The sequence below is a fragment of the Macrotis lagotis genome, chromosome 3, assembly GCF_037893015.1.
Source record: "Macrotis lagotis isolate mMagLag1 chromosome 3, bilby.v1.9.chrom.fasta, whole genome shotgun sequence".
Classification (NCBI taxonomy): Eukaryota; Metazoa; Chordata; class Mammalia; order Peramelemorphia; family Peramelidae; genus Macrotis; species Macrotis lagotis.
This window is the reverse complement of record NC_133660.1, coordinates 12,198,411-12,214,665: the sequence shown is the minus strand read 5'-3', so window position 1 is coordinate 12,214,665 and position 16,255 is coordinate 12,198,411. Positions and strand designations below refer to the sequence as shown.

Below are 16,255 nucleotides of genomic sequence, written 5' to 3'. Positions count from 1 at the left end.
TGTGCATTTAAAATCATTCTGAGAAGAATCTATAGGCTTCCTCACACTGCCAAAGAGAATGATGACACAGTGAAGGTTAAGACCCTTTGAGTAACCAAAACAATGTACTCATTAACACAACAATGTGAGATCAACCTTGATGGATACAGCTCCTCTCAGCAGTTCAGAGAGCTAGGACAACCCTATCAGATCTCTTGTTGATAATGCTATTCCCACCCAGAGGAAGAAAAACAAAACGTAACAAAATAAAAAAAAAATTAAATCCTTCAGAATCTGAGGAACACTTTATTACAAAATATCTCTGATGTATCTCTTTCCCTTAATCCCAATTCCTCATACCAAAAATGACTAATCTATAAACATATTTATATATGTACAATGTTAATCTGACTATTTGCTGCTGAGGGGAGTGTGGTGGGAAGGGAGGGTGGAAGGAAATTTTGTAAACTAAAAATATGCACATGCATATGGATGAATATTGAAAGAAATTTCCTAGCATGTATATTTGTAAAAATAAAATATAATTAAAAAAAGACTTTTTGATTAAATTTTAGAGGCAGGTTGGAGTTCAACTGATCCCAGGATTAGGGAACAGGGAGAGGAGAAACACAGAGGGGAGAGAACCTAACATTGTGGTATTAGAGTCAGTACATCTGGATTATGGAATGGATGCTTGGGAGGCATACTTGGGGACTTATTCATTGTTTTCACAACTCACAAGTCCAGACCTTCTAGTGGATCAGGACATAGCAAGAGCTTTCTTAGTCCTTTCATCAGCCTTAGAATTTAACTATCTGTGGGACTTTGGATATGCTACCTAAGATCCATTGGTCTCTATAAGATGTCTACACCTGGAAAATGAGGCATTTGCATTCAATGGACTTTGATATCTCTTCTAATATCTAATCTATCCAATATCTAATATCTCATTATGAGTTAGTTTCAAAGCATTCTCCTCATTTTCCTTTGACTTCTATAACTGTTCCAGCTCTGATTCCTTATCTTCACTATCCCTTGATATGGTTCTCCCAGAGGTTCATTGTTGAATCACTTCTCTCTCTCTCTCTCTCTCTCTCTCTCTCTCTCTCTCTCTCTCTCTCTCTGAATCTCCTTCACTTGACAAACTCATTTGCTTCCCCAGTTTCATCTACTATCTCGGTGCAGGTACCTCCTCCATATATATCTTTTAACTTTAAGACCATATCTCCAATTGCCTACAATACATCTTTGCCTGGATACCTCATGGATATCTCAAACTCAGGTACAGCTAGGTGGTTCAGTGGACAGAATGCCCCAAAGCCAGGAAATCTCATTTTCCTGAGTTTCTATCTGGCTTCAGACACTTATTACCTGGGCAAATCCCTGGACCTTCAATTTTCTTCATCTTCAGTTTTCTCATCTATAAAAATGAGCTGGAGAGGGAAATGACAAACCACTCCAGTGTCTTTGATAAGAAAATGCTAAATGGGGACAAGAAGAGTTAAATACATCTGGAAGCGACGAAACAACAATAACAATCTTAAACTCAACATGTCCAAAACTGAACTCAGTATCTTTAAAAATCCATTTTTAACTAGAGTGCCTGCATTCACCCCCTCACCCATGTTGACGAACGTTTTCCTCCCAGTACTTCCAATCTATTTTTTATAATGGTGCTAGAACAAAAAGAAAAGTTCACTCTTCTCACAAAGTTTCAGTAGTTGTCTTTTAGGTAAATTTCAAATTCCTGTGACTGCTTTGTAAAATTCTTTATAATCTGGTGTCATCCTTGTTTTTCTATACTTATTCAGAGGATCATAGATCCAGAACTTGAAAACACTTTAGAAGTAGTCTCTTATTTCATGAGGAAACTAGACCCAGAAACATTAAGTCCAAAGTGTCGCAAGTAGTTAAGGTCAGGGATCTGACTCCAAGTTCAGGACCCTCTCCCCTCTATCACGTACTCTTGGCTCTAGCTAAATGAGATAACTCTTTGCCTTGTGATGTTCCTCCATTTTTTGTTTCTTTATGGAAGCCATTCCATTTCAAATGCCTACAACTTCTCACCTCCACACCTTTATTTGTGAAATTTCTCTCTGTTGATGTGAGGAAATTCAAATTTTATCTAGCATCTTCATCAAAGCACACTACATTTATATATAGTTTGTCAACTTCAGATGAGGAAATTGAGATATAGAGAGATTAAGTGATCTGTATAGCATCACATGGCTAGTATCTGAGGCAGGATTTGGATTTAGGTCTTCCTAGCTCCAAGTCTAGTCCTCTATACACTGCCTTATCAAACCTTCACTCATTTTTGGAATTGGTATCCATTAATATGGTATCTTTTTTTGTTGTTGTTGTCAATGTATGTAACTGCATTTATGCCTTATTGCTCTATCATTCTAGAAATACTTTAAAAACAAACTATTTTCTTCATTAACAGCACCCCATGGCCACTTCATAAATGTTTATGGCATTCGTTGTATTAACTGGAAAGTTAGGCCCATGTTTATCTGGGCATCAGAAACCAACAGAACACATCGTCCAAAACTGGCTTACTAAATTGACTCAAAACTTACCTGGAAACAGACAGTGCGGCTTTTCTAGTCCAATAGGAGAAACCACAGCTCGAGGAGGGGGGAGTGGAGGTCTGTCTGAGAACAAGGGGTCTTTTGAATTCCCTTCCTGATTGTCTCCAGAGAAAACCACATACAATTCATCCTCTGACTCAACCCTGGTGATTGTCTCCTCTCTGCTGTCTTCTACTTGTTCATCTTCCTCTTCCCTTTCTTCTTCCTCTGCTACCTCATTGTAGATCTGCCCTCTTTCATGATGATGTGATGTATGCTGCATCATTGCTGTTTGGGAGAAGGACCATATTATTTCATTTAAAATACACCATCTGGAAGCATTTCATGTTTCACAGTTTCCCACAGAAGTAACCCCGCTACTAATAAAACTTTTATGAGCCAATACAGTGGAAAGCTGTCAAATGCAGGAGGAGGGTGAACAGCAGTTTCTGGGTTTTTAAAATATTTACCAAATGAACAGTGAAAGCTTCCATCATATTTTGCCACCTCAGTACACAACATACTCATGCATACAATAATACTCTGATTCTGTCGGCTTGTTGTCTGAGCAGAGTCCCATGTTTGATAGCATCACTGAATTTTTTATTTTAACAGAAAATCTGATTTAATATAATAAGTGTTAAGTACAAGATGACAAAGATGATGGCAATCAGTGGCAAGCTAATCTTGACTTGCATGTGAATAAAGAGCCAAAAGAAAGCCTCAAGTTTTCAGATAGTTCCTTTTTTAATATGTTTGGCCAGATGCCTATTTGTAACTGGGTTCAAATCACAGCTGTGCCATTGTGGATTGCCTGAAGACCTTAGAGCTCATATGAAAGCAGGAATTGTTGCTTTACCTACTATTGTATTTCTAACAAACATGCTGTGACTGGCACACATAGGTGCTTAAAAAAGTTAACTGATTTTTATTTAAAATTTTGTTTTGTGCTTTATATTTATTTTTACCCTTCATGATTTTTGTTCCCTTTTTTCTGATTCTTTTCTCACAATATGACTGATATGAAGTTATGTTTAACATAGTTATACATGTATAGTCTATACCAAATTATTCACTCTCAAGGATGAGGGGGAGGAAGAGAGTGAGGTAGGAAAAATGTAGAATTCCATATCTTGTGAAAAGATGAATGTTGAAAACTATCTTTTCATGTAGTTTGAATAATAAATTATTTTTCCAGAAAAAGAAAACAAGCTCTCTGAAAATGTCTATTCAAAAGTTTAGTCTAAATTTTATTGAAAATGCTTTATATTATGGATGGCAAAGGAGGTAAAGGGAGGGGGTCATCTAGAACTGAAAATAACAAAATTTAATTTAAAAATTGCTATATGTTGTGTATGAGATTCAGGCTTTTTCATTTAATATCTCTTGAAGCATAGTATTAGAGGCATTTTGTGAGCTGATCATTTGTAGCAGTAGACTTTGGGGGAATAAAGTATTTTGGATAATCCACACCCAACACAATTAAAGCTGTTAAAAAGAAGTGAGGAACTTCTAGCAAAAAATAGAGTCAAATTGGCAGGGAAACCTTAAGTAACTTCAGAAACCTTCATTATCATTATTAAAACACCAACAAAGATTTTGTTCCTTTCTGTCTTGTGTTGAGAATAGAATTAGGAGGGAAGTCAAAATTTGCTCCTTCAATGAAGTTAAAAAAAATTCAAAAATTATAAATCTGGGGTGGCTAGGTGGCGCAGTGGATAAAGCACCGGCCCTGGAGTCAGGAGTACCTGGGTTCAAATCCGGCCTCAGACACTTAATAATGACCTAGCTGTGTGGCCTTGGGCAAGCCACTTAACCCCATTGCCTAGCAAAAACTTAAAAAAAATTATAAATCTGCAGTTGAGATAGACAAAAAACAGCTGCTAAAGAGAGAATTCTGTGATGTATTGACAGTTTTTGAAAAGATAACATGCAGTTAGTTCACAAAACTAATACCAGAAATGAGTGAAAAAAATTACTACATTCAACCATGAGCATTTGTTTTTTTTATTTTTTACTTTTTTATTTTGATTAAACATATAAAAGAACATTTTACTACATATAGCAGAAAGCATAAAAAAAGATTGTAATGGAAATGCAAATCTCCCTTTTGTAGACTTCAAAGCTTTAAAAAATGATGTCTTCTGCATATTACTTTTAAAACTCGCTTGATGACTAAGATTTATCCTGAATTTCCTTCTGTTCTCCTTTGTGTATTAAAAAATTCAGTAGTCTTTTTTTTTTAGGTTTTTTTTTTCAAGGCAAATGGGGTTAAGTGGCTTGCCCAAGGCCACACAGCTAGGTCATTATTAAGTGTCTGAGGCCGGATTTGAACCCAGGTACTCCTGACTCCAGGGCCGGTGCTTTATCCACTGTGCCACCTAGCCACCTCCCAGTAGTCTTTTTTTAAAAATCTCTATTGCTAGTCCCTTTTCCAAATGACTGAGAGAAATAAAGGAGGAAGACTGTAACAAAAAAGCAAAATGAATATATACAATGACTCTGTCCAAAATTGTAGGGTTCTGCACATTGTGTCTATCACCTAACTGTTAGAAAGTGGGCAACATTTCATTATAGAACTTGGCTGATGTGGTTGCTTATTGCTTGGATCACAAATATTTTGACTTTGTTTTCTTTTCAATGTTATTGTGTTTAGGTGGTGGTGTGAAGGAAGCATTTCCCAGGAACTCCTCCCCCCCCCAAAAAAACTCCAAAAGCTGTCAAATTATGACTCTAGCCAAGATTTAGAGGGACAGAACCCACAGAAAGACTGAGTGATACATTTTCCTAGTCCAAGATAACTTAGAAGTTGTGCAGGGAAAGGTGTGTTTTCACCAGGGACCAGGAGCTGGAAAAAGCCCTGCTCACAGCACAGCCAGGAACAGCTTGAAGGGGCAGGGAGAGAATTCTGCTACACCAGAATGAGTGTGGATTGAGGAGCACTGGTCACAGAACCTGCAGCGAGAATCAAGAATTGAATCTGGAGAAACCAGCCTGCACCTCTAGAGCACAGCCCACATGGTAAGGGGGTAAAGAGAAACTGCAGAAATTTCTCTGTTCTCCCTGGGGGCAGGACTCTGCTGTTTTCCCACACTCAGATCCAGGTTGCAGTTTGGGCTTCCATACTGAGATAGCCCAGCAGGGCTCCTCCTTACAGCTACAGGGCAGAGGTTGAGTGCTGTGGTCATCTATATAGCAAAGTATAGGCAAGAGAGCATAAGATCTTGGAAGAATAAAGGTTCCAGAGGGGTGTTCCTCCCAAACAAAAACACCCAAAGTCTTGGAAGTGCTGTAAATTAGTCTTGGGCTGAGGAAATGAGTGAACAACAGAAAAAGAAGAATCTGACAATAGAAAATTACTTTAGTCCCATGGAAGATCAAAACACATATTCAGATGATGACAAAATTGAAGCTTCTGTATCCAAAACCTCCAAGAGAAACAAAAAATGGTCTCAGATTATGGATGAGCTCAAAAAAGACTTTGAATAGCAATTAAGGGAGGTGGAGGAAAAATAGGGAGGAGAAATGAGACCAATGAAGAAAAATTATGAAAACCGAATAAGCAGCTTAGTGAAAGAAATACCAAAAAATACTGAAGAAAATAAAATGTTAAAAACCAGGTTAGGCCAAATAGAAAAAAGCAAAACAAAAGGCAAATGAGGAGAATGCCTTAAAAAACAGAATTGGCCAGCTGGAAAAGGACATAAAAAAGCTCCCTGAAAAAAATAACTCCTTCAAATGCAGAATGGAACTAAAGGAAGCTGATGACTTTGCGAGAAATCAGGAAGAAAAAAAAAAAGTCTTCCCCAAAGCCATAAATTAGAAGGAAATGTGAAATATCCTGTTGGAAAAACAATTGACCTTGAAAACAGATCCAGAATAAATAATTTAAAACTTATTGGGCTACCTGATAGTCACAACCAGGAAAAGAATCTAGATTTCACTTTTCAAGAAATAATACAGCTAAGTTGCCCTGAGATCCTAGAAGCAGAGTGTAAAATAGAAATTGAGGGAATTCACCAGTCACCCCCTGAAGGAGATCCCCCCCCAAAAAAAAAAACTTCCAGGAATATTATAACCAAATTCCAAAACTCCCAAATCAAAGAGAAAATTCTAAAAGCTTCCAGAAGCACACAATTCAACTACTGAGGCTCCATAGTCAGGATTACACAGGATCTGGCAGCATCTACATTAAGGGATCATGGGGAGTGGAATATGATATTCTGAAAGGCAAAAAGATATTGGTTTACACTCGAGAATCAACTACCCAGCAAAACTGAACATCCTCTTTCAGGGGAAAAGATGGATTTTCAATGAAACAGGGAACTTTCAAACTTTCTTATTGAAACAACCAGAGCTGAACAGAAAGTTTGATCTCCAAGTACAGGACTCTGGTGAACCATAGAGGGGTGGATGAAAAGGACTAACTATGAGGAACTTAATGATATAGAACTGCTTGTATTCCTTCATGGGAACAAGATACTGGTAACTCATATGAACTTTTTTCATTTATAAGAGCTGTTAGAAGGACATATAAAGACAGGACATAGGAAGGAGCAGAATATAATGGTATAATATAGTAAAAAGATGGAGTCAATGGGTGATAAAGGAAAGTATTGTGAGGAAGGGAAAGGAGATGAAGAAGAAGCTAAGAAATTTCACATAAGAATCAAGAAAAAGCTTTTTCAATGGAGTGGAACAGGGTAATGCAAGGGGAATATGTGTGAGCCTGAATTCGCATCAGAAATGACTCAGAGAGGAAATAACATACACATTTAATAGGGTATAGAAATCTATCTTACCCTAGAGAAAAATGAGAAGAAAGTGGTGGGATAAGGGAGAATTGGGGGAGGGAAGGAGGGAATAGGTGATAGAAGAGAGGGAAGATTGTGGGAGAGGCTCAGATACAACACACTTTTGGACAGGGCCAGGATGAGAGAGAGGATAGAATAAATGAGAGTGGGGAGGAATACAGCTAGTAATAGCAACTGTGGGAAAAATATTGAAGTAAATTCTCTGGTGGACTTATGATAAAGAAAACAACTCACCCCAGAGACAGAGCCATTGGAATCTGTATACAGACTGAAGTACATTTTTTCTCTCACACTATTCTTGAGGTTTCTCATCTTCTTGGGGGGGGTTATGTTTACTCTTATAACAAGATTATTGTAATAATACAAAATAAAAAAATCTTGATCCTTCACTGAAAAAAAAAAGAAAGAAGTAACTAGATTTTCTTCCACTTCTTTCTTTTTATTGTATTTGGGTTGGGATTGCCTTCGCAAACACAAAGACAAATAAAAAACTTATGAAAAAAATCTTAAAATGGTCTTGTTGAGTTGAATAATCATGTATCTGGGGATCAGTACAATTGTCTGCATCTTGATATAACCAGTATAAAGTCAGATGCCAATAGAAAAAACGTCACTGTGTTTATAAAAATTGTTCTTAAGGTTCTGTTCACTCCATTCCGTATCAATCAATACTACCCAGAATTCCTTTAAAGTGTCTTTCAACATTTTTACAATACCTAAATATTCTATTACATTCACGTATCATAATTTATTTTGCCATTCTCCAGCTGCAATTTAAATCATCCCTTAGTATCCAGTTCTTTCAGTCACCTAGATTGGCAGTCTGAACTTCTTACTCTTTCTCATCCCTCTATATCAATTCAGATTCCCAGACCTGTTGATTCTACCTTATAACTTTTTTTTAATATATCCCTTTCTCTCTTCTGATACAGCCATCACACCAGCTCACATCTCCATCACCTCATGTGATTACCTACTGTGGAGAGTGTACCTGACAGAAATATTTCCCAATTCCAATCTTTCTGCCAATGAACATCAATGCAAGTCTTTAAAAAGTGTATGCTTCTTACTCTCTTATTCAATGGATTTCAATATCTATGAAATATGAAATCCCATGCTTTTGAAAGACTTTCATCCTGAGCCCTTGCTTACATTTCTAGACTTCTTATACCCTCTTGACACATTTGGTGATGCAGTGAAACTGGCTTCTTTGCTATTCCTTGTATAAGACAAAGCTCTCAATTCTATGCATTTTCATTGACTGTCCTACCTGTAATTCTCTCCAACTTTATCTCTTTAGCTTCTGGTTTTCCTGGTTTCTTTCAAGTCACAATTTAAGTTTCTTCTTTTTCAAGAAGTATTTCCTGATCCCCTTTAATGTTTACCTAGTGCCTTCCCTCTGTAATCATTTTCAATTAAACACACACACTTAGACATACACAGACACAGACACACACACACACACAGACACACACACACACACACACACACACACACACACACACACACACAGACACAAATGCAACAGATTTGAGATTGAATCCAGTCTCAAACACCAGCTGTCTAAGCCACTTAACCCTATTTGCCTCAATTTGATGAATTGGAGAAGGAAAAAGCAAACCATTCTCAAATCTTGGCTAAGAAAACTCCAAGTAGGGTCTTGAAAAGTTATACATGACTAAATAACAGCTATGGGTTATGACTTTCACGGGAGATACCAAAAGAAACAAAAATCTCTTCCCTGACTTCAAGTAGTTCACAATCTATTAGGAAAGCTACAAAGTAGATAATTATGTATAAACTCTATCCAGGTTAAATATGGTAGAAAATAAAGAGAGAACCTGTTAGAATTGAAAGGAGTGGGAAAGATTTCCTGTGAGATTTTAACTGAAACACAAAGGAAATCAGGGAATCTAGCTCTTTTGGTGCAGGAGCATGTTATGTTGAAAAAATACATGTTTTCTACAAGTTTTATTTGTTTTAGGTTTATCAATTAGTTAAGAAGAAACTATCACAAACTGTAACTATAATTAAACCCTTGTGAAATTTGTTATTTTGGCCCAACTTGAACAAAAAAATAATCAGAAGTGAAACAAAAGGGAAAAAAATCATCATCAAATGAGCTAATAGGTAGACCTGAGGAGGGAAAACATTCCAGGTATCAGATTATATCAGAAAAAATGCCTGGGGTCAAGAGATGGAACAGCAAAGAAGACCTGTGTCATTTAATTGAAGAGTATGAAACAGGTAATAAGGCACAAGAATACTTGAAGGTCAGGAAGGGTTTAGGTTATGAAGGGCTTTATCTGTGAAAGAGATGACTTTCTATATGATCTTAAATGTATAGGAAGCCACTGGAGTTTATTGAGTAGAGACAAGACATAGTCAGATCTGTGTCTTAGGGAAATCACTTTGGTGGCTGAATGAAATATGGATTAGTGTGGCAAAACTTGAAGCAGGTTAACTCATCATCAGGTTCTATAATAGTGTAGCCACGAGGTAATGAGGACATATACCAGAGTAAAGTCGGTGTCAGAGAGATCTAGTGGGCATCTACTTTGAGATATCTAAAAGGCAGTTTGGAAAGACACAAGACTAGAAGTCAACAGAATGATTAGGATGGGAAAGATAGACACGAGAGTCATCAACATAGAGAGGTTCATTAAATCCATGGGAGTTGATGGGATTAGAAAAGAAATATTATAGAAGGAGAAATGAAAAGTGCCTAGATAGAACACCTATGGGACACCTATGTTTAGAGAGTGTGATAAGATGAGGATCTAGCAAAGGAGACTCCAGCCAAAGAGAAGGCAAGCCCTAGGAGCTTGAACAAAGACCAAAGACTATTACCTTTAATTTAAAAATAAAACCATTATCTTATTATGTAATTTTGCTTTCTCTCTTATACTTTATTTTTTTTTTCCTTAAGGATATAATTTCTCTCCCATCACATTCAACTTAGATCAATGTATACTATGGAAACAATGTAAAGACTAACTAATATATTGCCTTCTGTGGGGGGGTGGAGGGAGGGAAGCGAGATTAAAGGGAAAAAATGTAAAAGTCAAAATAAGTGAATAAAATATTTATTTATTTATTTTTTACAAGGCAGTGGGGTTAAATAGCTTGCCGAAGGCCACACAGCTAGGTAATTATTAAGTGTCTGGGGCCAAATTTGAACTCAGGTACTCCTGACTCCAGAGCCAGTGCTCTATCCATTGCGCCACCTAGCCACCCCAAATAAATTAAAAGAAAAAGCGGTAGCTTCTTTTGAAAAAGCTTGAATTTGAAAAATCTAAAGATATGACGTCATAGTAGCTACTCTAATATCATCGTCATTGTTGCTGTTTTTATTAGTGTTACTGAATTTTTAGTCAGCCTTTTGATGTCGTTGATATAAGGAGAGTTCCAGAAGGAAACTTAATCCTGACAATGTTGGTCTGTAATATGTGGTTTAGAAAATGTCCTTCTGTACCTAAAAGTCAGCTTCATGAAGTCAATAATTGCTAGAAGAAGGAATGGTATTCAGGTCTTCCTGAGTCAATTAGTATATTGTTATTTCCCTTTCAAGTCTTTTCTTAAGAGATTAATTTATTACATGTTTTGTTTCATTTCCTCTAGATATTATGGAATAATTACAGTCTTCTGCTCACTATATCTCATTCCCCCAAATGATCAAGGATACCTTTATGTCATTATTATTCTCATCACATATAGAAACTGAGACCTAGAGAGTGAGTGGCTAGTGCATAAGGCTGTTTGGTGTTTTAGTGTCAAATGAAATGGAATCATAGGATTCTAAACTAGAAATCGCTTAAAAGACTATTTAGAGTATTTTTTTCCCTTTTATAGACTATGAGATAGGAGAATAAATAATTTGCCTAAGGTCATGTCATTTATAAATAATCAATTTGTAACTTAGATCTTGGTGTTCTTTCCTGTTGATCACTTGATCTGGGGATGCTGGAGCAGATAAAAAACATTTTTAAGGAAATTAAAGTCAGTCAACTAATATAAAATTGGTTAGACCAAAATATAATTTATATATATATATATATATATATATATATATATATATGTATGTATATATATCTATGATGTCACTGAAAAAGAGTATTGGTTCAGATTCTCAACAATGTTTAAATTCTGCCTGGTAAGAAACACAAACTTACTAGAACAAAATGGAGCAGCTGAAGGCATCATCTCTTCCATTTCTTCCACATACTCGTTTTCAAGATTCTTATTTCTGTTATCTTCATGAATCTGAAAAAAGAATAATTTGATGTAATAGGCAATGATATTCATTTATTTGATAAATCTTCATTGTTATACAGTTTACAGAGTATGTGACAAGAAGGTTGTTACCTGAGGGAAAACAGAATCGCTTTTCAGTTTTTAATCAAGTACTTCATCTTGCTTATTTTAGGGCTCTCATTGTGCCCCGTTCAATTAACCTCTAATTAAATAGTACAAAAACGCATCATCTGTGACAATGCATAATTTAAAAGCATCTACTCATTTGAATGAAAAATGAATGCAACTGCAACTATTCAGAGGATTGGTCAGGTTATTCTGAAGAAAAGAATAAAATATTTCTAAAACTGTGCAGGTGATTCTAGGTAATATTCATTTCAAAATTTTGTAATCTTTTAAATTTTAAATTATTTGATTACTTTTTAATGACAAGTGTATATTCCAGGTACATTTATGTTATATACAACAGTCTCTCTAGGATCTTATCAAGATATTGGGGGAGGCGGTATGTTTATCTTTCTATAACTTCTGAACCCAATTTATACAGCGTGTATAGGATTTTATCACAGAGAAAGAAGAAAAAACCATCCTTAGAAGTCATAGACCTTTGCACATAATTAGTAGATTAAGTTTCTTCAAAATAAACATGACAAAAGTATAAATATTATTATAATCAATGTGCAGAGAGGGAAAATGAGAGTCAAAATGGTCAAGTTACTTGTCTAGCTAGTAAGTGTCACAAGTGTCTTTTGATATTAGGTTCAGTATGTCCTCCATTACAAATGAAACAAACAATTCATTTCAAAGACATAATAAATAGGTAACTTTATATATTTCTTCACACTATGTATAAGAACATTGTTTATATTTTCTTATTTCATCCTCAAAATCATGTAAGGTACATGCTATTATTATCATCTTCATTTTGTTGAGCCTGAGACATGATTGGGACCTTCTGACTACAAATTCCCAACCCTTATACATGACTCTACCAAGCTGATGCTTACTTTTTTTGTGGGAATTTACTCATGTAGTAAAGCACTAATGGAAATTTATTGTGTTAAAGTGAAGTATGTATGTCAATATGACAATGAGTAAGCAAAATGCAAATTGGAATAGGCTCCAGAATCTCATTGTCTTGTGATGAAAGCATGTGTTTTGATCTGAGTAAAATGTTTAGCCATTTTTTCACCAGAAGAGAAGGTCTCAACAGGTCACCTGAGCTGGAGAGCATCTTTTGGAACAGATTCAGAATATGCAGAAAGACATTGGATATCTCCAGGGGAGAAGAGAAGAGAGAAGGAAAGACACTGGACCATTTCATCTCCACCATCTCTCATCTATGTGTACATTGTTTTGTTTTGTTTTTTGTCTTTATTTATTTTTAAAATTAATTTATTTTTATTTATTTACACATTACCAAACATAAAACCTCACAAGAAATAAAGTGAAAGAAAGAGGGAAAAAATGTGCTTCAGTCTGTGTTCTGATACCACCAGCTCTCTTTCTGGGATGGATCACATTCTTTATCATAAGTCCATCAGAAAAGTTACTTCCATATTTTTCTACAGTTGCTGTTGCTGATTGTAATTCCCTTCAAACGTTCCTCCCCACTACCATTTATTATATTTTGTCTTTTCACTTTGTCCCTCTTCAAAGATGTGCTATGGGACAGCTGAGTGACATAATGGAAAGAGCACTGGTCCGGGGGCCAGGAGGCCCCAAGCCCACATCCCACCACAGAGACCCAGCAACCACCCAGTCCCAATCACATCACCTTACAAAAAGTAAAAAAGAAGATGTGTTATATCTGACTATCCTCTCCCATGATCTACCCTCTCCTCTATTACCTATATCCTCCCTCCCCTCCCAAGCTGGTGCTTATTTTTTTTTAAAAAAAAAGAAGCAAAAGAAAAAAATAGAATGATAGACTTCTGGTAGAGTTTGCTGCTTGAATGGAAGTAGATAGACAAACTCCCACATTCCACATCCTTTTCAAACAGAAATTTAAAAGTCGTACCATTCATAATAACAATCAGAAATCTAATAAGAAATTGCATTAATTGACTTCAACTCAAGAACTATATAAAAAGACAAGCAGTAGGAAATGAGTCCCACCAGACTGATAAATGTTAGTGTAGGCCAACAACAAAAAATGGAAGCATATTGAACTTCAGATGGCAGACAAGGCCTTAAAAATTCAGTATTTTAGGGGTGGCTAGATGGCGCGGTGGATAGAGCACTGGCCCTGGAGTCAGGAGAATCTGACTTCAAATCTGACCTCAGACACTTCTTAATTACCCACTGTGTGATCTTGGACTAGTCACTCAACTCATTGCCTTGCAAAAACAAAAACAAAATCTACTACTCTAGGAGATAGCAAGAGATATTAGAACAAAACTTAAAGAAAATTTAAGATATCTCTTATCAAAAACAACTGATCTGGAAAAGAGGCCTTAGTGAGATAATTTAAGAATAATTGGATTTCCTGAAGATCATTATAATAAAAAGTCTGAACTCTGTAATTCAAAAATTCATAAATGAAAATTGTCCTGATCTGTAAGAAAAAAGAAGATAAAGAAAAACTTGAATTGATTAATCCTTTCTTAAATGGAACCTCAAATTGAAGTCTTAGGATTTTCAGTCAAAATCTAAAATTTCCAGTTCAAAATTAAAAAAAAAGAAAAAGCATCCAGAAAAAAGTAAAATATCAAGGAGTCATGGTCAAGACCACACAAGACAGTGTGGCTTCCACTTGAAATTAGAGGAGAAGGTGTGGCTAGGTGGCATAGTGGATAAAGCACTGGCCTTGGAGTCAGGAGTACCTGGGTTCGAATCTGGTCTCAGACAATTAATAATTACCTAGCTGTGTGGCCTTGGGCAAGCCACTTAACCCCATTTGCCTTACAGAAAAAAAACCTAAAAAAAAAAAGAAATTAGAAGAGATCTTGGCATACAATATTTCAAAATTTCAAAAGTTTGCAAGGAAAAATAACTTAAACTGCTAGAGTTTTAGAGAATGGAAAACAAACTTTCAATAGAGTTTAAAACATTCCTCATTTAAAAAAATTAGAAATTTTGAAAGGCAAATATTTAATGCAAATTTATTTGAGGAATTGAAAGGGATTTTATAACAATGGACTATCATTCTGATAGGAAAAAAAGAGAAACAATAGTCATTCCAGAACTTTAATGTTTTACATATTTTAAAGAAGTCAAATAGGACACACGGTTTTTTTTTTCTAATGATATTGAGGAGAAAGAAAAGAAAGTAGAAATAAAATTATTGAGCATATTTTTAATAAACCATTCCAGGTGGATATATAAAGAGTTGCATCGAATAAGGAGACATGGATGGGCTGTGATCTTCACTCTCTCCTTGAAAATGAAGATAAGTGTACCAAAGTAAGGAAGTGTTTTGAGTGAAAACTAAATTCATTTTAATACCATAGGAAAGTAGAATGGGTGCTAAAAAGGACTCTAGAATTATAATGTTTAACTCTTTCATTTAATAGATGAGGTAATAGACTCAGAAATAGAATTTGGTCAGCAGGAATTTTTCCCCTCGTTGCTTAATAGAAAAAAAAAACATTCTTGGTACAATTGATAGCACAATGCAAAATAAGAAAAAATTAGAAATTTTAGGTTAGATTATTTTATATTGTGTATTCCAGATGATAATTCTCCTCCAAGTCTGTTTTGGATATCCTATATTAATATGGAAACTTGAAGGAAAAAACTTGCATTCATTCCAAAAACTACATAAAGGACATTTTCCAATTGAGTAAAGAATATGTTTACTTCAAAGTACTTGAGTTTTGTTGTTGTTGCTATTGTCTTCTTTTTTAAAGCAAGACATGTGCCAGATTGTGCACAAACCTAAAACTTCTATTGTGAGCAATAGATTTGAAACAAATTGCAATTAATGAAATCTTGGCAAGTCTCTTGTATGTGCACATACACATATTTGTGTGTGAATTGGAAAGGGCATGAATATACTGAACCTGAGACTTAAATGAATCACTATGCTCAAGCACAGCTGTAACTTTAGAACACACATAGAGGAAAAACTAAAAATAATTTCAGAGGGACTCTCTATATAAATATCCAGCTAGCACACAGAGTTTATTACAGAATGGTAACTTTGCCCTACTTTTGTACTGGATAGCTAATTTCAGCACAATGCAAACTGTGCACAGGAAAGTGACATTTATATTTCACAATCATAAATGTGTAGATACTCAGCTTGGAAACAGTTTCTTTAAGAAGGGTGAATAATATTTATAGGAAAGTGGTGACCTTTCCAGCAGTTTTCTTGTCTAATACCTTATATGACTATCATTTCATTCATGCTTATTTTAAAATATTACTAAGATTAGATGTTGATAATAATGAATATTGAAAGAAAGCAATATTGAGTAGCATTGAGCCAAATACATAAACATCACAGGCTGAGTCATTGTTGAACCTTCATGTCTAACTTTTTTCAGCATGCATTAGCTGATCTCTAGAATCTGATGGTGTCTTCATTTATTTTTGTGGAAAGTGCATCTTCTGGAAAGAGTGTATTAATCAACTGCTTTTTCTATTCCACTGCTCAACTCACACCCCCCCCCCCCCGATTTCCCAGTCCTT

At 35.5% G+C, this 16,255-nt stretch overlaps 1 protein-coding gene across 1 annotated transcript in view; it reads right to left on the bottom strand.

The window, feature by feature from the left end:
- Positions 1 to 16,255, bottom strand: part of BANK1 (B cell scaffold protein with ankyrin repeats 1) — a 485,960-nt gene that overhangs the window by 64,174 nt on the left and 405,531 nt on the right. The window contains exons 8-9 of the mRNA XM_074228107.1: positions 11,539 to 11,629; positions 2,562 to 2,840 (exon numbers count right to left, since the gene is read on the bottom strand). Coding sequence (XP_074084208.1) covers positions 2,562 to 2,840; positions 11,539 to 11,629 — 370 coding nt within the window. The remainder of the gene's footprint in view (positions 1 to 2,561; positions 2,841 to 11,538; positions 11,630 to 16,255) is intronic.